This window comes from Vespa velutina, chromosome 1 (assembly GCF_912470025.1).
Source record: "Vespa velutina chromosome 1, iVesVel2.1, whole genome shotgun sequence".
Lineage (NCBI taxonomy): Eukaryota > Metazoa > Arthropoda > Insecta > Hymenoptera > Vespidae > Vespa > Vespa velutina.
In genome coordinates this window covers 4,107,008-4,130,665 of record NC_062188.1, presented here as the reverse complement: position 1 = coordinate 4,130,665, position 23,658 = coordinate 4,107,008, and the positions used below count along the sequence as shown (strand labels likewise).

The window sequence follows — 23,658 nt, the reverse complement described above, 5'->3', positions numbered from 1 at the left end:
AACGTTATCGAAGGATAAATTAGTATCTACATACATGTACGTGACAATTTACTTTAAACAAAATTAACTAAGCCAGAATTTCATTGTCAGGATTGGCTAGAGATTTGGCACGAACTCGACGAGCACGAAACGTCGTCACCTTGTTAATTAAAGTGAAATCGTTTCATCTCGATAATCTCGATCTTTTAACAATGAGAATTATTTCTCTTCGATAAGAGATATGTGATATTTAATGTGATATTTTTTAAATGTGATTTTTTTCTTTTTTCTTAAAAAAGAAAAAACGACGAATCGAAGAAGAGGAAAGAAAAGTAAAAAAAAAAAAAAAAAAAACAAGAGAAGAAAAAAAGAAAAAGAACAAGTAAGAAAGAAAGAAAGAAAGGAAGAAAGACGAGAAAAATAAAACGGAAACAAAAGAAAAAAGAAAAAAGAAAAAAGAACAAAGAAAAAGAAAAAAGAACACTTCGAATATAGCGATCACGATTATTTTCAATCCTCGTATCAACTTGACGAGACTCGTTTCTAAATTATCGTTGTAATGATCGTCACAATGACGGCTCGATCAAATTTGGCTATCTTAACGATCTAATATTATATAATGTCAGTAAAGCTCTCTCGATACCGAAGATCTATATATATCCTTGTTGTTAATAATATGATCCAATCGAATTGAAAATTCTTCGGCTTTTTGTTTTTTGTTTTGTTTTCTTTTTTTTTGTTATTTTTTCTTTCTTTCTTTCTTTTGAATCTGTAATAGTCTTAATATCAATAAAGCTTCGTCGATAGGAAGATTCTTCTCTCGATCGTTAAAGGAATTTCATTGGATCCTCCTTTCGATATTTTACGTCAGAGGAGAATCTTCTTTGGCAACTCTCTCTCTCTCCCTCTCTCTCTCTCTCTCTCTCTCTCTCTCATTCTCTTTCTCTCTCTCTCTCTCTCTCTCTCTCTCTCTCTATCTCTTTTTCTTTCTCTCTTTCGAATTATATTTTATTCTTCCTTTACGAGAGAGATTGTAAAGCTCGTTTCTATCAAAGACTAATTAAAATAAAAGATTCCGATGAAAGTCTAGATAGAATATTACATTTTTGTGTTAGTTTTCTACCGTCTTTCAACGAATCGAAAATTAAAGGTCTTTTCTGGCAGTGCTAAAGTACCAATTGGTACTTTATAACTTTCCTTATCTACCGGCAATATCGTAAAGTTTTTCAATAACGAAGCAATCGTCGCAAAGCTTATATACTGAACCATCTTATAACCCATGCACGATCTTCGTCCACCTCCGAATGGCAAGAAGTGTTCTGGTTTGTGAAGTCTTCCATCGCGAAGGAACCTTTCCGGCATGAATTCTTTCGGCGAGATCCAAAGTTCATCGGACATATTTAATTCGTAATTGTTTAAGAAAATAAACGTGTCCTTTTCGATTCTATAGCCTTGAGAAAAAAGAAGAAAAAAAAAAAAAAAAAAAAAAAAAAAGAAAGAAAAGAAAGGAAAAAAAAGAACGATGTAATAAATAACAATCGGGTAATATAAATATAAAAAAAAGTTCATTCATCATTGGAAATAAATATTTACCTGCTATGGAACTCTCCTGATTTGCCACGTGTGGTACGATCGGACTTGCGATCAATCTTATAGCTTCCAAAATGATAGCTTCGGTATAAGGCATCAAACATCTGTTTCCCAAGCCAACAAATTTCTCCTCAATGCCAACCGAATCGATCTCTTTTTGTGCTATTTGTTGAATGTGCTGTCGAGTCGCCAAAAATCCTAAAATTTTCACGAGAAGATTGCCAACGGCCGAGTGACCACCTATTATATCCTCTAATGCAAACATGGCCACGTCCCAAGTCATAGTTGGCTCGGTATCTGTCTTAACGTGATTTATCAGACAATCGACATAATCTTCTTCGGGTATGAGAGACGTCCATTTGTCCAATCGTTCTCCAATAATATCTTCGTCGACGAAATGACGAATTTCGTGACTCCAATTGGCCATTCTAGTCATATTTCGTTGATGAAGAGGCATTAGAAAAGGCATGAAATCAGCGGCATAACCTTGATTAACCTCGAAGAATACTTTATCAAAATTTTCGACCATCCTACGAAATGGTTTATAATCGAACGTGAAACTCTTTGAGCAGAAATATTTCACGAAGACGCTAGCACAGGTGTGAAGAATTAATGGTTTGGCATGAATGCTTGTTCCCAAGAATGAAGTTAGATGATCCATCATGATTTCCAACTCGGCACCTATTATGTCGTTCAATTGGTTGTAACGCATCGTAAAGGAACGCGGGAACGTGTGAGCTCTCAGCATCTCTCGACGAGTCTTTTGTAACTCGGACCAGTTGCAGAAGGCAAGAGCTGTAAATAAATAAATAAATAAATAAATAAATAAATAAATAAATAAATAAATAAATGAATGAATGAATGAGTGAATGAATGAACAAATAAAAAAGAAAAGTAAATAAATAATGAAAAAAAAAAAATATAAAAATCGATAAAAAAATTTTTAAGGATAACTCGTTCCTTCGATTTGAATATTTTCAAAGCTTAACGATTCTTTATTTACCTCGAGAGCGTAATCGGAGAAGGAATCGACACTTGACTTTAAACTTGACCTTACTCCAGAATCGCGTCGATCGGCCGTTTGCGAAATTTCGCCGGTAGAAAGGAAAAATGTGCGTACACGCAAGTATCCCTCTCTCTCTCTCTCTTTCTCTCTTTTTCTCTCTCTTTCTCTCTTTTTCTCTCTCTTTCTCTCTCTCTCTCTCTCTTTCTTTCGTCCTCCTTTTCGAATGGCGAATCGATCACGAAGTACGCGGAAATGCAAGGTCGATACTAAAATAACAGCTAAGCCTTACGATCGAGCCTACTCGACAGAAAGTAATGATTTTACAATAGTTAATCGAACGATATTCCAAGCGTGTATTATAGGTTTGAAATCGAACTAATTGATTCTGAGAGAAAGAGAAAAATAAAGAGAAGGGAAGAAAAGATACGAGATGAGACGAAATGAGATGAGAACAGGAAGTGTGACCCGGTTTCTAGAGATAAGTCTTCCTCGTCCCTGTTAATCGAGTTTCCAATAATCATTTTAAAATCATCTTTTCCCGTACCTTCGTAAAATTAAAAATATAAAAAGAACGAAAGAGAGAACGAGAGAGAGAACGAGAGAGAGAACGTGAGAGAGAGAGAGAGAGAGAGAGAGAGAGAGAGAATCTTCCCGTTGGATATCGAGGAACGTAACATCATCAGCCTTGATCCTGTTTACAAGCGGGGAACTCGTTACGAAGCTGGAACGCGTGAAAGTGGTAGCGTGACCTCTAACAGGCAGTGGTACTTGCACTTGGTACCGCTTCGACGGTCGACCTTAGCACGAGTTTCATTGCGCGTTCGTTCGGGGAGGATCAACAACGCTTACACACTCGACACGAGTTTTACTCCTCGCTGATAGGTAACTCGCGAGAACGCAAACTCGTATGCGTGGCCCGACCGGATCGCTCACGTGTCGCGTACTATAGTAGCAAGGTCGTTAGCATGAGGAACGAGTTTTTGGTTCGTTCAAAAAGGAAGATGTTGATGGATTTTCGATTTTCACAGATTTTCATTATCTCTTCTCTCTCGGTTTTTTTTATTTTTTCTTCCTCTTTTTTCAATCCATTCGAGTTTTTTTTTTTTTGAAATAGAAAAAAGTATGTTGTTGTTTCTTTTTTCTTTTTTTTCTTTTTTTGTTTTTTTTTGTTTCTTGCGATTACGACTCGAATTTATTACTGTAACAAATGAACGCTAATTTCGCGTTATCAGCGACTTTACTTTTTTTTTTTCGTTTTTTTCTTTTTTTTTCTTTTTCATATCACGTTATCGCTTGATCGACGTATGTATGTATCTGTCATCGACGTATCTGTTTTCGTGAAAGCGAATTTTTCTTCTTCTTTCTTTCTTTCTTTTTTTTTTCTCTCTCTTTTTCTCTTTCTCTCTCTTTTTTCTTTTTCTTTTAACTTTCTTTACGACGAGACGAGAATTTGCCGTTTATTTTCAATGTGGATGTGTTACGCACGTGTTGGAAAATTGTTCTTCAATAATTTCGCGAGAAAATACATGAGAGAGAGAGAGAGAGAGAGAGAGAGAGAGAGAGAGAGAGAGAGGGAGAGAGAGAAAGAGAGAGAAAAAGAGAGAGAGAAAGAGAGAGAAAGTGTAAATAGAAAGAGAGATAAAAAAAAACTCACAATTCTCCTTGTTCCCACAGAATAGTAGATGATATCGAACAAAGTTTGGCCTGGAGTCAAAATGTGGTCCCTTGGTGAAGAGTACTTCTTTAATATTTTCGAGTCCATTGACGACAACGCAAGGTACCGATCCCATCTTGAGCTTGATCACTTGGCTGTCGTAGACCTTGACGAGATCGGCGAAGGCTTTGTAAGGCACATCGTAACGTCCAAGTATATGAAGGGATCCCAAAATTGGCCAAGGTTTTGGACCAGGTGCTTCTGGTAGAAACGATCCTTCCGAGTAAAGAATTTTCTCGCTTTTCCTAGCTTTTTCCGATCGAAGATGATCGATCAGGATAAGAATGAGAGCTAGCACGGTGACAGCGATAAGTAAGGAAGTCGTCAGGCTGAGCGACAGCATGTCTTCGAGATTTTCTCACGCACGATATTTCACTTGGCAAGAGGATGCAAATAGTAAAAGAATAAGAGAATATGATGAAATAAAAGTATAAGAGGACTGAGAAGACTAATAAGAATAAGAATAAGAATAAGAATAAGAATAAGAATAAGAATAAGAATAAGAATAAGAATAAGAATAAGAATAAGAATAAGAATAAGAATAAGAATAAGAATAAGAATAAGAATAAGAATAAGAATAAGAATAAGAATAAGAATAAGAATAAGAATAAGAATAAGAATAAGAATAAGAATAAGAATAAGAATAAGAATAAGAATAAGAATAAGAATAAGAATAAGAATAAGAATAAGAATAAGAATAAGAATAAGAATAAGAATAAGAATAAGAATAAGAATAAGAATAAGAATAAGAATAAGAATAAGAATAAGAATAAGAATAAGAATAAGAATAAGAATAAGAATAAGAATAAGAATAAGAATAAGAATAAGAATAAGAATAAGAATAAGAAAAAGAATCAGAATAAGAAAAAGAAGAAGAAGGAAAGGAAACGCGTTAGTTCGCCGGCTCGGCGTATCGCGTGTTGCGCGAGTACACTCGTGGACACGTTTCGCTCGGGTTGCGGAGATCTTAGCTTCTGGCAGACCGGCTACTTTTCTCGTCCTCGGTGATCGTAGCAAGTAGTTAAAGAGAGCGAAGAAAGGATCGGCGCGTTTGTTGTGGTTGCCGTCTAAGGCCGTGTGTTGTCCTGCCGGAGTCCGTCTGTGAACGGTCTGCCGATCTGACTCGGTCTGTGGGGATAGGATGGTTGCCCGGCTATCTTATATAGCGGCGTAATGTAGTCAGCACATTTGCGTCGCCTGTGCCTCAACCCCATACATATGGATTGGTGTGAGAGACGACGCGAGTGAGGCAGGGGAGGTGGACGGTCTCTCTCATACACTGTACATCGGATCGCTTGTCTGTTCGCGTACTCGTTTGCTCCCCCGATCGTTGGATGAATCGATTGATCGATCGATCGATCGATCCTTAAACGTGAGAACAGATTTTGAGAAAATGCCGTGGTGACGCCGATCTCGACATCCATGGATTTGATAGATAAGACCGTTTACCGGGGGTGAAGGGAACAAGATTCTCCACCACCCTCTTCTGATCAAAACAAAGACGAGAACGGAGACGTCGAAGAGAAACAGAAGGAGGAGGAGGAGGAGGAGGACGAGGAGGAGGTGAAAAAGAAGGAGGAGGAACGAGTCAAGATCGAGGAGTCGTTTGAGTGGGGAGGACCCCGTAGGGCCCATCCAAGGGACGCTTCTTGCCCTTGACTTCTCTCCTTAAGGTGCCATCGGCTTTTCTGGCAAGGTGGCTCTCGCAGCTGCGACAGTCCATCTCCCCCACCACTATCGCCATCACCACCACCAACACCACCACCACCAACACAATCACCATCACCACCAACACAATCACCATCACCATCACTACCACCACCACCACCACTATCACCATCGTCACCATCATCACCACCGCCACCCTCCTTCATCTCCCAACGTGCCTCTCGACGTTAATCTTGCTCGCGCGCGTGGAAAAACAGTGACATGCGAGAGAGAGAGAGAGAGAGAGAGAGAGAGAGAGAGAGAGGGAGAGGGAGAGAGAGAGAGAGAGAGAGAGAGAGAGAGAGAGAGAGAGAAGAGCCAGCGTCTCTTTTCGGTTCTCTCTTTCCTCCTCATCGTGGACCCTTCTTCGGAGGTTGGACCCTCCGGAGAATCTCGCGCGGCAAGAAAGCCGTTTTCGGCGCACCTGTAAGACGCCTTGACGATCTTGATGCGGGGTGGAAGGCCGAAGGAAAAGGAGGATACTTTTTCTTCGAACGTCTCTTCTCTTCTCTTCTTTTCTCATTCTCATTAACTTCCTGCGGATCGTCTACGATATTTTTATCCTAATACGGGATATTAATTGTAGATGTTAATTTTCTAATATATTCGATGTCGCACGCGGCTATTCATATCGACCTACTTTCTACGAATTCGTATTTTTTTCTACGATCGAAATCAATTATTATCGGAGATCGATTATATCCCTTTGATTCGATCCTCCTGATCATTTGTTGTCCGATCATGAAGAAAAGTTTTTCTTTTCCTTTTTTTTCTTTCTTCTTTCTTTTTTTTCTTTTTTTTTTTTTTACGAAGACACAATCGACATCGTCTATCTATCTAAATATCTATCTACGAGATTCTTCTTTCTTTTCCCTCCCCATCCTCCCACCATCACCCTTCCCTCCCTACCCCCCACCTCCTCTCTCTTTCTTTCTCTTGGATATTTTTCTCTTATGTATCTCGATCGAATCGAAAATCGAACGATCTTGAATCCAAAGTCCGTAGTCTCTCCAGGATGTTCAATGGATTATGTAATCGTTACGACAAACGTTAATATTCGAGATCGACGAGGCTTCGTCTTTCTTACGAAGAGAAACCCATGACGTCATTCATAATCGAAGGATTATTTCGTGCGATATAAATCGACTTATCGAATCCTTCAGTAATGATAATATTCTTGAGTTTTCGATGAATGATGATAATAATAATAATAATAATAATCATAATAATAACAATAATATTAATAATAATAATAATAATAATAATAATAATAATAATAATAAATAATTATAATAATGATAATGATAAAAATAATAATGATAATAATAACAATAATAATGAAGAAGAAAGGAACTATGGCCTACTTCGGTGGGAGTTTAGGGAGAAGGTACGATGAAGAATCTATGATCGACTATCGAGACGCGTTCAGACGTAAAAACTAGACTGACTCTCAATGAGCAAGAATATTACGGTCCCCTTACGGTCAGTCGGCCAAATCCATTCACCGAGCGAGCCCGTTCGAGTTCGAGCAGAAGAAAGCTAATGAATGCGTGTCCAGCAGCCGATCATCTCTCTCTTTCTCTCTCTCTCTCTCTCTCTCTCTCTCTCTCTTTCCTTTTCTCTTTTTTTGATCTTTCAAGTGGTCCCTTCGATGAAAATACGACTCTTCGAAACTAACATAGAGAGTATAGATAGGATTAGAAGGAATGTCGAAAAAGCTCGTTTCAATCATTCTTCGAGAAAGGTGGTACGTATCGCAACGTTACTTTTTGTCGCGGAAGTCGATTCTAGATCGGGGCATCGGATTTCTTGAAATTGCGCCGAGAAAAAGAGGTCGAGAGTATTCTCGAACGATCGAAGATAGTTTCGATGGGTCCAGTTTCTATATAGGTAGATATACTTTATACAATATTTTCTTTCTGGATAATAAAATCTCTTATTGGTATTCTTAATAATTATTACATTGATATTTTTAATCTCGATGAATTAATTCGTGAATAGGTATATTGAAAAAAAAAAAAATGTTCTTCTTTCTTTCTTTTATTCATTTTTTTATTGTTTTTTTTTGTCCTTTCTTTGTTTCTTTTTTTTCCTTTTTTTCTTCTTTTCTTTTTAATCTCTCGACTGAATTCAAAAATAGTTTCAAATTTTTATACGAAACTAATTGACAAATCTAACCTAGATGTTTAATCCAAATTAATTAATTAATTCTGTAATTTTTCATATGAAATTAATTAAGAAAACTAATGTAGGTGTTCAATTTAGATCGTAAATCTTTAGAAATGTAGAAAATCTTTAGATCGTAAATCTTCTCTATTTTTCAACTAGACTCTTGAATCCATAAATGTTACATATATATATTCACAATGATAATAAATTAAATCGTAAAGCATTAGAAATTTCTTCTTTAGCCTCTTTCAATTGAAATTGATCAAAACGGATAAAAATCATGTCTATACAGGTTAAAATATAAAAATATTTATGAGTACGAAAACATAGTCAATATCAAAGCTAATATCCTACGTGGAATAAGCGAATTATGAAGTGGCAATTCGTATAAGATATTTCCTTCATCGATATTAATTCATCGATTGAATTTTTCAAAATAATTTAAGGAAATCCTAAAACGATTCGAATCGATGCGTAAATTTAGTTTGGCTTAAATGTTAGCATCAAGCTAACGCAGGAAGAATAAGAATAAGAATAAGAATAAGAATAAGAATAAAAATAAGAATAAGAATAAGAATAAGAACAAAAAGAAGAAAAAGAAGGAGAAGAAGAAGAAGAAGAAGAAGAAGGAGAAGAAGAAGAAGAAGATGATGATGGAAAAGATGAAGAAGATGCAGAAGCTGAAGCTGAAGAAGAAGAAGAAGAAGAAGAAGAAGAAGAAGAAGGAGCAGATGAAGAAGAATAAGAAGAGGAAGGTAGTTTCGTTTACGTTTAAGACTCGCGACTCGAGAGAGGAAGCATGCTCAAGTTGGACAAGCAAGAGTAAGTATACTCCACGAATTCGTTCGAACTAATGAATAAAAGATGAGTCGCGGTGGTGCGTGCGATAGTCGTACGCTCGAGCGTAAGTACTCTGTGCTCCCTCTCTTTGCCTCCTTTAAAGCAGTTCGATCTCCTCCCTCACTGACGGCACCCCACGCTACTACCTTTTTTCCCTCTCACTCGCGACAGTAGAAGATTACTTCATCCGTATCGAGAGGTATTATCGAGAGTCGATTTCTGGGAAGCTAGCGGTACCGGCTTCTGCCTGGGCAGCTCGAAATCAACTTAGAGAGCAAGAGAAAGACAGAGACAGAGACAGTAAGAGACAGAGAGAGAGAGACAGAGAGAGAGAGAGACAGAGAGAAAGAGAGAGGTACATAACGGGAAAGCTCTTCTCTTCTTTCCAGTCGAGAAGGAGATGGAGAGAGAGAGAGAGAGAGAGAGAGAGAGAAAGAGAGAGAGAGAAAGAGAAGCTCGTTCCTTCTTCACTGGTATCGAGATCGACCTCGTCGGAGTAACTCCATCGCGAGCGAGGCCTGTCGGCTTCGCTTAGAATTTTTCATTTCGCTTTCGTAGCACGAATACAAGAGTGCCGTCCCACTCGTTAGAAAGAGAGACGAGCGATTACGACGCGCTAAACTTTGCACCCGCGAGATTTGAGCGTACCACAGAGCACGTTCTCGGAAGTAAAGCGATATGAGTGTTGTTCCATTGTTATACTATAGTATTATGATGTGAAATGTCAATAATTTCGATGAGAATTTATTATCGTATTATACGAGAGAGAAAAAGAGAAAGAGAGAGAGAGAGAGAGAGAGAGATTTTCCTTTTTTTTTCTTTTTTATTATTTTTTGTTTTAATATTTAATTTTTGTTTCTCGTCATATCTCTCTTTTTACATCGCAATCATTCAATTTCAATTTGGGCAATCAATTAGTACCGTTTATGAAATAATATCACGGGAATGAATGGACGTAATGGAAAGATAGGAAAAAAAAACCGATATATTTTCAAAGTTTTCTAAATACAGGAGGAGAGAGAGAGAGAGAGAGAGGAGAAGGAGGGAGAAAGAAAGAGATGGAGATCTCTCAAGGTCCGATCCGTTCGTTCTCGGTCTCCCTCCGATATTACTAAGAATAGCTGGTTAAATTCGTAGAAGAGACAAGAGACACGACGGTCTCGCTTGCTCCTCAAAGAGGAACGCCTTGGATCGCGGGAATCTCAAGATCGCGAGCGCGAACCGTATATGATAGAGGTGGGGGAGGAGATTCGATCGATTCGATCGTTTCGATCAGCGAACGAAAGCAGACCGGATGTCTGCCGCCGTCTAAAGTGTCCAATCTCCTACATCCTTTTAACATCTTTCGAGGAGATATATATATATATAGTATATATATATATAGTATTTTGTTAAAAGATCGACGTAGATAAGACTTCTAGATATTTGATATTCAAGATCATCCGTTGGAAGATAGTAAAATTATAATAGCCAAAAATCAAGGTTATCCGATTAGATTAGAAATGTAACAAAAGAAATATATATATTTGTTTATCGTCTCTAAAAAATATTTTTCCTCTTGTTTCTCTCTCTCTCTCTCTCTCTTTCTCTCTCTGTCTTGTTCTCTTCTTATCCTTTTTTTGACTAAATTTTCGACAATCGATGATAAGTATCGAAAGAGGATAGATAAGAAGGATTTTAGTCCGATCTCTCGATCTTTTCATCGATCGTCCTGAATTCAACGATCGAACCGTTGTTCCGCCTAAGAAGAGAGTACGAGTTACATAAGAAATTATTGAAAATGTAACGGCGGCCCTCGTTTCCCTTCCGTCCGACTCTTCTTACCGTTTGGACGCGCCGCAAACTCGCCGTCTCCCGACACAGTGGCGGTGACGTTGATCTGCATCTAGCGGTCGCTGTGCATTGCGTTCTAACGGTCAGAGGCACCTTTTACATAAGTATTGTACATAACTACATACATAACGCAACGAGAAGAAACGGGAACGGAGAAGACGGGCTTCGGGAAATATGCACTTGCAAAATTTGCGACGAATACATTTATGGAAGTGCCCATCTAAATCTCCCTCTAATTCAATCTAAGCACAACGACTATGACTAGTACTACTACTATTACGACTACTACTAAGAACCTTCTTCTTTTTTGTCTTTGTCTTCTTCTTTTTCTTCTTCTTTTTCTTCTTCTTCCTCTTCCTCTAACTCCATGTTCTACGTACAACTAAGACATAGTTACGAGTACGTTAGACATGCTGATGCTGATCGAAGGTAAAAGTTTTTTCTGTCTCGGAAGTCAGCCGATCTTCCTCCTTCTCTCCTCTTCTTCTCTTAATCTTCTTTTCTACTCTATTCTATTCTGTTCTTTGATCTACTCTCTAACTCTTTGGTTCTATACGTTCGTCGTGTCTCTTCTACCACAGATGACACGGATTCTTTCGATCGAAATCTCTCTACGATTACGCCAATCCCCTTGCCAACTTTGCTCCGTTTCAATGATAACGGTTACATCATTTTTCTCACCTACCTATCGATCAACATATACAATACATACGATATCGTTCTGATTATTTTATCCGTGTATCTTGTAAGATGGCCATCCATGAGTTCGTTGCTCGTTAAATATTATGCAACGTTATTTTTCGACTTCTATATGGTTAGAAAATTTTTATTTATAAATCGTTCAATTAATTTATATTAAGATTTTTAAGGCAGTAATTTATCTGAATTATGATTAATATTATTATTAGATCGATTCGTGAATAAGTAATGTTATAAGTGAACAATTTATTATTATATATTAGCCGAAAATATATATGATATATTCATATCATATATATATATATATATATATATATATATATATATAATTAAATAAAATTTATTAAATTGATTCTTAAATAAGTGTCAGTTAATTGTAATTAATTTCAAATTTATAACGGTACACTTATCGATCATTGCAAGAGTTAATTATGACTAAAAAAAATCGATTAAGATACGTTAATGAAACATTTTATCAGAATATATTATTTGTATAACAAGAAAAACAAAAAAAAAAAGAAAAAAAGAAAAAAAAGAAAAATTCGAAAGGAATGAGAATAAAAGTGAGAACATTAACCTTTTAATCTTTTCCTTCTTTTACTTTTTATCATTTTATTATTATTCTCAATATTTCATATATATAAAGAGATACGTATCTATAATGTGATAAGATGGATCCATTTGTGTCCCGATTACGACATTTCTTCCGTGTCGATTTCTTTGGCCAAGGAGAGTTAACGCAACGGGTCCTCGATCGTCGATATTGATGATGATGATGATGATGATGATGATGATGATGATGATGATGATGATAAACAGGATCAAGAAGTAACAACGAACGATAACGACGAAGACGAGCATCCACGAACCGGTTTTCGGTAGCTGGCCTCTCTCGTTTTAATGTCGCATTTACACTTCGCGATTTAATTTCACTGCGAGGTGCTAACTTTCGCGATAAGGAGAAACGATTATGGTCGCGCTATTAAAGCTGAATGGTATTTAAAGAAAAGGGAAATTATCCGGGGTCAGTTTCAATTGACGACGACTAAAATTCTCCTTTCCCTTCTTCAAATTTTGTTTGAATCTCAAACTTATTCTTCTTCTTTCTTCGTTTGTTCGTACGTACGTACGTACGCTCGTTCGTCCTTAGAGCTGCGAGAAAAAGTGTGTCAAGTAAAGGACGTAGGACACTGAGCGAGTCGTCGAGTGAATTTGAATAGATTTATCGGCGCATAATGTCTTTCCGAGGTTCCGCCAAGGCTATTCTCTTTTTCGAATGTCATTGCGAAGTGATGCTTTTTAAACAAATTCGACGATCTCTATGAAATCACCAAGTTCTCTATGCCGAGATTCGTGTAAAAACAACGTGACGAAGTAGAACGATCGATAGGAATACTGATATTCTTTTAGCGAAAGATTAAGAGAAAGAGGACGCACAATCGGAAGAGTATATATAACGTGTTAGAAGTAATATTTGAGAAGAGAAAAAAACAAAAAAGAAAAAAGGAAAAAAAATAGAAAAAAAAAAAAAAAAAAAAAGAAACCTTCGGTCCAAGGACAAATAAAAAGCTCGATGTATACATTAATCATAGATTAATCATAGGTGGCGTATCTTTTTTAGATATTTATAAATTTTATTCTTCAAGCGAAACACATTTTAAAGTGAAAAAAGAAGAAGAAGAAGAAGAAGAAGAAAAAAAAGGCAAAACAAAATCCTGAAATTTTTTAAACGACCCTAGTAGAATTTTAAAGTACATCCCAGTTGTTTCTTCTATTTCATTCGAATTATTTTAACACGTGAAAGAGACATACAAATTTAAGAGATTCTATGAACTTCGGTTCATTACAAAGCGAGCATAAATTAATTAACTTTTTTCTTTTTGTTTTTTTGTTTTTAATTAAGATAATCGTATCTACATTCGAAAAAGAAAGAAGAAAAGCTGTGAATATTTGACAAATGATCGACGTAAATAAAATTTCAATTACAAACTAAATTGACATTATTTATGCCTGATTAATGGTAACAGTCATCACCGATATCGAATAATTACATATAATAAAAAAAAAAGAAAAAAAAAAAAAGAAAAAAAAATAAGAAAAAAGAAAGAAAGAAAATATAGTTATATTAATGACGTCAGAATAACAAAAAAATAGAAATACAATATAAAATAATTGAATCCTCTTTAGATAGTTCATTTTAATGATACTCTTTGAAATTGAGAATAAAACATTGGAAACACTTGAAGGATCGATTTGATCTTAATTTCGTTTCGTCGATCCTCTATCGAATCATTGATTATGAAGAAGAAGAACGTTGTAAACGCAACCGGCCGCAACTCTACTCGTCGATCGATCCGAGGTCATGACCAAGTACTTGGATCGAACTAGGCGGACTGGTCTTCCGCTCGCTAGCCGCTGGATCTGCCAGAAAAACGGATCGCGTTCAGGTTAGACGAGTCCTAGTCTATTGAGTAGAACTTGGTCCGACAGACGCGCTCGTTAAGAAAGTCCATCGTTTGATCTACGATCGCCGATTTATTCGCACAATTTTACGATCGATCGAACGAGAACGTCTTCCGCATTTTAAACGTCACGTAAAGAACGTCGTTACTAAACTAATATCTGAAAAAAAAGTCTTCAAATACATAGATATACATAAATAGAGCTTATTTTCTCATATTATTTGATATAAATAATATTTAATAGAAAATATGTAATTATTATTTTATCTTGAAACGCATTTCTTTTTTCTTTTTTTGTTCAATTATATCGAAAAAGAAGACAATTCTCTTTTTTAAATTATACTTACATTTTATATATATATATATGTATATATATATATTATATTATTATTTTTATTTTTATACTATACAAGATGAGTCCTTTAAATCGTGACATTTAAATATCATAAAAACGACACATTCTTTAAAAAAAAGTTTCAAACAAAAGATCAAATATTATTTAACAAAATTGTATAGAAACCAAATAAGATTACATAGTATCGTTCGAATAAGATCGAAAAAAAACAAATGATACAAATATGGATAGAATTGGATTGAATATGACAGAAAGAGTTAAATAGAATCGAGTTTGTCCGAATAGTATAAAAAAAAAAAAAAAAAAAAAAAAATATCCTATCGGATTGAACAGAATAAAATAAAGTCGTCTCGATATAACTCGTCTCAATTCGGTTTGATTCGGATCAGTTCGAATCAGTTCGACCCGGTTTGAGTTGATACGATTCATCGTTAGCCTCGAATCGGCTTGATAAGATTCATCATTAACTCAGTTCGGCTCGTTTCGATTATTGTATATAGAACAAAAAGTCGAACAAACTGTTGAACAAACTTTTGGACAGACTCCGAATAAAAGTCCTAAGAAAAGCCATGTCAAGTTAATACGAATCAAATCGAACCGAAGTGAAGTTAGGGGAGTCGCACCAATCGAACCGGGCTGAATTAGGCCAACCCAGACTGAGCTGGGCCAGGCTGAATCAGGCCAAGCCGATCTGAATCGAATCTGAATCGATTCAGATGTCTGGAATCGACTTTGTTCTATACTGTTCAATCCGTTAGGATCCTTTTTTGATCCTGTTCAAAATAACTCCATTCTATTCAAACATTTCCGTTCTATTCAGTCAAATTTTATCCTTTTCTATTCCATTCGTTTCTTTCCGATCCTATTTGATCCTATGCGATCTTATTCGATCCTGTTTGATTCTGTTCGATAATATTTAATATTCGATAGATTTGATAATTCGATATTATTTTATTCTATTCAGTTCTACTTGATGGTATTTGGTCCTATTAGTCTTATTCGATACTATTTGATCCTGTTCCATCTTATTCATTCCTGTTTGACTTTCTTCGGCCATTTTTTAAATCCCATTCGATACCCATTTGGTTTTATTCGATCTTATTATATTCCATTTGGTCCAATTTGATCTTATTTAATTCTTTTACGTTCTATTCGATCTTATTCGATGCTATTCTTGTTTCGTCGTCTCATATAGTTCTGTCCTGTATCATATATTTCTACTTGTCGTACATTTTTTATTTCAATAAAAAAAGAAAAAAAACATTGAATATGGATATATAGCGAAATTACATTACGTTTCTGTTTAAATAAAAAATTATGTTTCTATTTATATAAATGAAATTGACTTTGAAATAATCTTAAAAATGTTCGTCGGGTTAGGATTAAATGATGTTATTGTAATAGGCTTTCAAAATATGTAACTATTGGATATAATTAATGAAACATTAATTTTGACAATTAATACTATTTAATAAAAATGTTTGTAAGAAATGCATTTGTTCTTAAAAAATATCTAATATAAATGATCTCTCTCTCTCTCTCTCTCTCTCTCTCTCTCTCTCTCTCTCTCTCTCTCTCTCTCTCTCGCTCTTTCTTTGAAATAATGAAAGAAAGAAAACTTTTTCTCAGGAATGGCTCGCACGTGTTGGAGTCGTGCGACAGATGGAATTTGCTCACGTGGCGCGATTATCGTGAGAAGACAAAGTAGAAGAAAAAGAAGAAGAGAGGAGACTTCAAGGTTCGTATCTTGGTTTCCTCCAAAACCTAGGACAAGAGCGAGCCACCGAGAAGATCAGCATCGCGGTTGCGCACGCGTCTCCTTGAAATGAAACAATCGTCGAGACCAAGGCTAAAAGATAATGTGTTAAAATTATTCTCGCTTTTTAACATAATATCCATGAAAATAAGATAGTCCATGTCGTAGAAAAGGTAGAGATGTTACTTAAAAACCCGTCGAATATTTTCAAACGAAATTTTGTTCCAACGTAAAAGAGTAATCCTTTCGTATCGTTTCGAAAAAAAAAAAAAAAAAAAAAAAAAAAAAAAGAAAAAAAAAGAGGGGGAAAAATAAGAAGAACGATCCGATGCAAAAAACGAAAATGTATTCGCCGATTTTTTTCTCCGATGCAGCAACGCGACGACATATCGATACGATTTCGACGATATTTGCTATTCAAATAAACGTGGTCTGGGTGCATCTCCCTAAATTTAGAGAGATACTTAACCTCGAACTTTTTCGGACGCCCATGAGAAAGAATAATTCGGAGTTCTTTTCTTTTTTTTCTTCTTTCTTCTTCTTCTTCTTTTTTTTTTATTTTTTTTCTTTTTTTTTTTTTTTTTTTGTTGTTTCTTAACGTCTCTTCTCCTTTCTTTCGAATTCCCGTTCGTTCGAAGAGATTCCGTCGAACTTATCAAACGATTTTTGATCTCAACCAGTACATCGTATGTACATAACACTTATCTGGTCCTTTTAAATTCTTCAAATTCGTGAGGAGCAAAGTCAAAGCGAAGTGGGCGTATGATAGAGAATCGAGATACACATAAGGTACCTTCTAAAGATGCAGGATTTAGCTGCGTTCGCTATAAAAAATGCACATAAATCCCCAGTGCTTGCCGATATCCTGATGCGCGGGAGGTCGAACAGAAAGAGAGAGAGAGAGAGAGAGAGAGAGAGAGAATCGCATATTCTCGAAATCGTACCTTCGATTAAATTCGACGAATTCGAATTTTAACCGTCCATTTTGACCCTGCTCTTTGTTGCCGAGAGAAAACAGTACTTGAACAGTAGATCGATCTCGTTTCGATTCGTTCCTTTCAAGATCCTTCCGTGAATGTTTACGCCGATGGTGAAGATCCTTTTACAGATTTCCACTTGGTTGGGACTACAGAATAACGATCTTTACTCCGATCCTTTTCTTTTTGCTTTGGTTCTTTTTCCCTTTTTTTTCTTTTCTTTTTACTTTTTTCCTTTTTTTTGATTTTTTTCTCAATTCTTTTATTACTTCCTCTTTCCTCGTTGTTTTTCATCGTCAACCACCCTTTAATGAGACTAATCGTAAAGTAAATTCTTCGTATTTATGAATTCACGAAGACTTCATTTCTTAAAGGGGGAGAATAAAAAAGAAAAAAAAAGAAAAAAGAAAAGAAAAAAAATAGAAAGGAGAAAGAATAATATTCCTCTCATACTTTATTGATAACCTAGATTTCCTTTTTTCATCGATCTATCGATCTTTTTTCTTTTTTCATCGATCGATCGATCCATCTTGATTCGTCTGACCTGAAATGTTTTTTTCAAATCTTCTTCTTCTTCTTCTTATTCTTTCATCGTTATTGTTGTCTATCTCAAATCGACAAGAAAATGTATAGCTTAGGAACGCATTCCAAGATACGTTCATGCCTCGTGCACGCTTATGATCGACGATCGTTAAATGACCGAGTTCCAACCAGTCGATGAGCCTGGAATGAGTACGGGGGTTCACGTTCGTCCAACGCCCTCGACGTGAATATACCATCATATGTAGGGGAGAGTTGTCAAATATGTATCGATCATCTAAATCAATTTAATCATCATAAATTTTCTTTTCTTTATCGTTAAATAATAAATAATATTCGATTAATAGATTGATATGTCAAGTAAATAAGGAATGTATAGATCTGTAGATATAGATTATAATTTATAGATATCGATTAAAATTTACGAAAATAAATTTTAATCTAATCAGATAAGATCGGATAATTTATTTATAAGATTTTCTTTTATTTTACATTTTTCTTTTATTTTATAATCTTTTTATATTATCCTCTTGCAAAAGTATTGCAGATTTATTGAAAATCATTATATATATATATATATATTTATATAAGTATTAGAATTATTGTAAAAACAAATATATTTATTATTAATTTTAATAATTAAAAATTTTATATATATATATATATCGAATAATAATTGCAATGTAAAATATTTTAAATGATACGATTTCGACAATTCTTAACAATTTATACAGATATCTATACATGCATATGTATGTCGATTTGAAATATTAATTTTAATAAATAAAATTTATATCAAATAAAAAATACAAATAAAATAATGAAATCTTTCAAAAAAAAAAAAAAAAAAAAAAAAAAAAAAAAAGAAACAAAAAAAATTGTAAACGCATATAAAATTGATTTAAAACGAACTATTTAAATGTTGATTTTGGCAGTTAGTTCATTAATAATATAAACAAGGTATATTACGATAGAAAGAATGTATAGTAATTACATAATGATCTTCATCGATCTTACGTCATTCGTTAAGAGAGAAAGAGATGAATCATCAGCGGATTCCCCGTCCGGTCCACCCGGAACATTCCACTCGATCCACTCGATTCTCATAAGGAGACTTTCTTTTTTCCAATTGGATTGCATCGGAATGTCGACTCGAATGAACAAACTTGAAGAAAAAAGATTGAAAGATCGGACGAATGTACGAACGTGTACGTAGGAATGGACGAACGAACGAACGATTCTTTTTTTTCTTTTTTCCTTTCTTTTTCTTTTTTGTTTTTCCTTCTCGAAAAATTTGATTTTCTCTCAACTCGACTACTCGCAGAGTTTCTCTTTGGAAATGTTTCTTATTCGAAATGATCGAGATCGATATTCTCCACGGTCGACGGCGCGACGTTCCGGACCCGCGAGAGAGAACTCTTCCGGGGTAATGGCCGTCGACCAATAGGAACGAGGATGACTGGCCTTGACATTCACCGGCTTCGGAATGATAGAGAGAGAGAGAGAGAGAGAGAGAGAGAGAGAGAGAGAGAGAAAGAGAGAATCGAGAAATACGAAGAGATATAACGAAACGATTCGCTTACCGAACGTAAAGAATCGTTGATTACGAAAGTTATCGAAGAATTTTATAAAAATCAAAAGCATTCTACTTTTTCTTTTTCTTCCTTTCTTCTTCTGCTTATTCCTTTCTTTCCCTTTCTTTGTTCCTTCTTTCTTTTCTCTCTCTCTCTCTCTCTCTCTCTCTCTTTTTTTTTAATTATACATTTAGCTAGCATTTTTTTCTTTATTCTTTTTCTCTCTTCCTCCTCCTTCTTTCTTTCTTCCCTTTGCATTTCTCTCTCTCTCTCTCTCTCTCTCTCTCTCTTCTTCTTTTTTTTCTTCCGTTTTTTTTTTTTTTTTTTTTTTTTTTTTTTTTTTTTGTTCTTAAATCTGACAAACAACAAAAAGGAAAAAAAATGCGTGTGCAGGTACAAGAGCTGTTCGTTTCGTCATACGTTCGAAAAAAATTCGATTATTTATCATTAGCGATTTATTTATCATTATCGATTTTGAAAGGTAAAGCAAATTTTATATAAAGAATTCGTTCCTTCGACTTCCTATTTTTAAAAAAGGCTGATTCTTTACTTTTATAGATACGCAAGATTTTAAATGTGTGTTAGGTGAAATTGTGTGCGAGTTATGGCGATGTTAAAAAGACTTTCGAAGGAAGAGGCACTCGTTCGAAGCTGACACAGCCTTTTTGCGTGATAAGTGAATGAAGGAGAGTATATAAAACGAACTAAGGAGATGCGGGAGACGATGTTGGCCTTGACCGACCAGGAAGGAAGGGAAGGGATGAACGAGTCCTGATCGTCTGGGTCAGGTTGTGTGTGTCGCTTCTTTTCAGAATGATATCCTTCTTAAACTTTTGTTTGGAATCCCTTTTTTTCCTTTTATATCTTTTGTCATTGAAAGGACAATAAACGAAAAAAAAAAAGATAAAATAAAAACAAAAAAAAAAAAAACAAGAAAAATAAGGGGACAGAGAGAGAGAGAGAGAGAGAGAGAGAGAGAGAGAGAGAGATAACAAAATAAACAAATATATAAATGAAAAAAAAAAAAAAAGAAAAGAAAGAAAAAAATATATAGGAAAGAATAATTAACTAATATAAACAAAAAAAAAAAAAAAAAAAAAACAAATTCCCCGATGATGATCTTTTTATCGAGGAAAAATTAAAAATTTGATATATACATTTGCAAAGGTTTATAGAGGTAAGGGGATGACGTTTCCTTTCTTTCTTTTTCTTTCTTTCTCGGAGAAAGAGAGAAAGAAAAAATATGGTAACAAGATCGATGCGTCATCAGATCGAGTGGTTATACGTAGAATCGACTACGTGTCATTTGCAGAGTGGCGCCAGTTAAAGTGGAACATAAAAAAAGATGGAGAGCATGGTACCAGTCAGCGAGATCTCCGGACGCGTGTCGTTCGTACGCTCTTACAATTGTTTATTCGCATATTAAACTTACCTACGTTCGAAGATCCGATCGAAGAAAGATCATGTTCTTGATTCAAGGAAGTAAAGGTATCATCATATAAGACGGCCATATTATCTGTCAACGCTTTTAAAGTATCTCGAAGGAGATGGACGGAGGAAATCATTGGAAACGTTCGGAAGATGCGATCGGAGAAAAAAAAGAGAGAGAACGAGAGAGAGAGAGAGAGAGAGAGAGAGAGAGAGAGAGAGAGAAAGAAAGAAAGATAAAGAGAGAGAGAGATCTATACCCCTTTCTTCTTCTTTTTTTTTTTTTCAACGTAAATAAATCGTACCTTACCCTAAAAGATTACATCTTTAATTCCTCGAGTAGTAGTAGTAGGTCCAGTTGGAATTTGGAACAACAAACCGGACTTTCCAGGCCCTTGAACCTAAAAAAAAAAAAAAAAAAAAAGGAAAAAGAAAAAAAAGAAAACAAGAAAACAAGAGAAAAAGAAAAAAGAAAAGAAAAGTAAAAAATGGAAAAGAATAGAGCGTGCCTCGAACGTGATTTGAAGTTCGAAAGGTATCTTCCTTATTCGATGATCTATCAAAAAGGATCTAATCAGATCGAATTATTATCAAAGGACAAACGATAAATCAAAAATAATATATTACGTTTAATCTTCTTTCTTTTTCTTTTTCTTTTCTTTTTATTACCGAAACAACGATTGACAACTTTTTATACGTATACGATGTACGTAAACTCGAAAGGATTTATTATCGGTTTTTCTTACGAACTTTAAAACGAGATAAAGATAGAGATAGATATAGAGATAGAAAAGTAATCGGGATATGAATGATACGTTTTATAAAAGCAAATTCCATTTTCTGTAATCGTCTCGGTCCACTCGGTTTATTACTTTCTTCTTACCAACGTACTTACTTTACCTGGCCATTACTTTCTTCTTCTCTCGCATGGATCTGCCGGAAAGAGCAGCAGTAAATGTACGGAATCTGGGTTCGTTGGACCCCAGGTCGTCTGACGTAATTCGCTTCCAGGTCGTCCACGGGTGGATTTCCTTCGTCGAGAGTGCGCGTGTTTGCCGGGGACTCAACTCGAGAGAGGAGAGTTCCCTCGCGAACGCGAACGCATTCTCTCGAATTTCACCGAAACCTGTTATGCCAGCAACGATGAGACGAGTTTACTACTACTAACTGCCATCGTTCTTGGCATCCACCTCCATCTCGGGGATCTCGTTCGTTGACTTTTGCTTCTCGAATTAGCATCTTAAATCGACGATTGATATTTTTCTTGCGATCATCTTTTTCCTTTTCTTTTTGTCTCTTTTCTTTTTTCCTTTTTTTATTTTTTTTTCGTTTCAGTGTCTTTTCCAACGGAAGAACGGGAGTGGGAGATAAGAGAGGGATGTGTATTTCTCTTTATCTGTTTCTCCTTTCGTTTCGTCTTGCGTTTTTTTTTTCTTTTTTTTTTTTTCTTTTTTTTTTAGTTTTGTTTTATTTTTATCCCCTTCCTTCATCCACACAACTATTGGTACAGATCATTCCTATCTACTTTGTCTTATCATTATATCTTCATTTAGATGTTTTTCTCTTTTCCTTTTTTTCTTTTTTTCTTTTTTTTTTTTTTGTTTTTTTTTTTTTTTCTTTACGCGATTACAACGAAATTACTCGAATCCGAGGATTATAAATTTTATCAGTAATTAAATAATATTTTCTATATTCTGATTATTCTGTAATATAATGTTATCTAATTGCGTCCGTATTATATATTAACTTTTTCATGACGACGATGATATCCGAAAGAATAAATTATCATTGTCATTATCATCGTCGATTTTTTTCTTTTCTTTTTCTTCTTCTTTTTTTTTCTTTTTTTTTTTTCTCTTTCCTTCTTTTAACAAATACTAATTCAGCGAGACGTTCTGTCCATAAAGGAATTTGATATTGTAATTGATATATGTACGAGTACAGAAACGTCTGTCACCGTTTAGATTGCGAGAACACCTGTATGCGTGTTAGTGAAGACGTATAGCGATCTCAACGAAGGATACGTCGATCTACTATTACTGTTACGTCAAATGACGTCAGACGGACTCTCTCTCTCTCTCTTTCTCTCTCTCTCTCTCTCTTTCTCTTACTCTGAAATATCCTCGGTGTTGATCTCTCTCATCTTCATTTCTTTCTTTCTTTTTTCTTTTTTTTTTTTTCGTTTCTTTTTCCCTTCTTCTTTTTTCCGTAATCTTTTTTCAAGAAGTAACTTTCCATGAATCTCAAAAACATTTTTTATTTCTTCGTCCAATCAAAACCAGAACCAAGTAACTTAATCCTCATTAATCCTAAACCACAGAGAAAAAGCCGATTAGATTAGATTAGATGTAATTTCAATGAAACAGCAGTTGATACCGTTACATCCGTTACATTTTTCAAATACAAAGTTGTTACTTTTTTACGTAAAAAAAGAAAAAAGAAATGTATATTTTGCAAAAAAGAGAAAAAAAAAAAGAAAAATAAAGAAAAGAAATTCATATCGACGATCAGAAATTATCTCGTAAAATCAATTATTACAAGTACATATTTATATATATACATATATATATATGTATATATATATATGTATATATACACATAAACTGTATATTAAGACATTAACGCAATAGATAAATTTTTATGATAACATTATCGTATAATGGATACTTTTCAACGGACTTAATATTATATCTGTAAATTTACATATGTAAGAAAAAGAAAAAGACAAAAAGGAAAGGAAGTAAGGTCAAAAATATTTTGCATTTAATTTTTCCATATTAATTCATATATACATATATATATATATATATATATATATATATATATATATATATATTTATGTATGTTATCTTTCACTGTTACTATGATTAATCGTTTACCGTCAATGTTAATGATAAATCAAAAGAAAAACTTGAGAAAACACGAAGATGATGAGAGAGTGGCAATCATTTAAAATTTTAAATATTGAGTACCGCTCAGAAGAATGTCCATATAGCATGGATACATCAAAGTTCGTACGTAGCCTATTA

General features: G+C 34.8%; 1 protein-coding gene and 1 long non-coding RNA gene across 3 annotated transcripts in view; both read right to left on the bottom strand.

Moving 5' to 3' along the window:
* Positions 1-369: 369 nt before the first annotated feature.
* LOC124949361 (cytochrome P450 307a1-like) lies at positions 370-4,796 on the bottom strand. The gene is made up of 3 exons (XM_047494315.1): positions 4,230-4,796; positions 1,573-2,364; positions 370-1,430 (listed from the first exon to the last, which is right to left on the bottom strand). The coding sequence occupies exons 1-3, from the start codon at positions 4,630-4,632 to the stop codon at positions 1,099-1,101; spliced, it is 1,527 nt and encodes a 508-aa protein (XP_047350271.1). The 5' UTR covers positions 4,633-4,796; the 3' UTR covers positions 370-1,098.
* Positions 4,797-20,914: 16,118 nt separating this feature from the next.
* Positions 20,915-23,658, bottom strand: part of LOC124950485 — a 3,272-nt gene continuing 528 nt past the window's right edge. For both annotated transcript variants that reach the window (XR_007101377.1, XR_007101378.1), the window contains exons 2-3: positions 21,525-22,938; positions 20,915-21,030 (exon numbers count right to left, since the gene is read on the bottom strand). This is a non-coding gene — a long non-coding RNA (uncharacterized LOC124950485). The remainder of the gene's footprint in view (positions 21,031-21,524; positions 22,939-23,658) is intronic.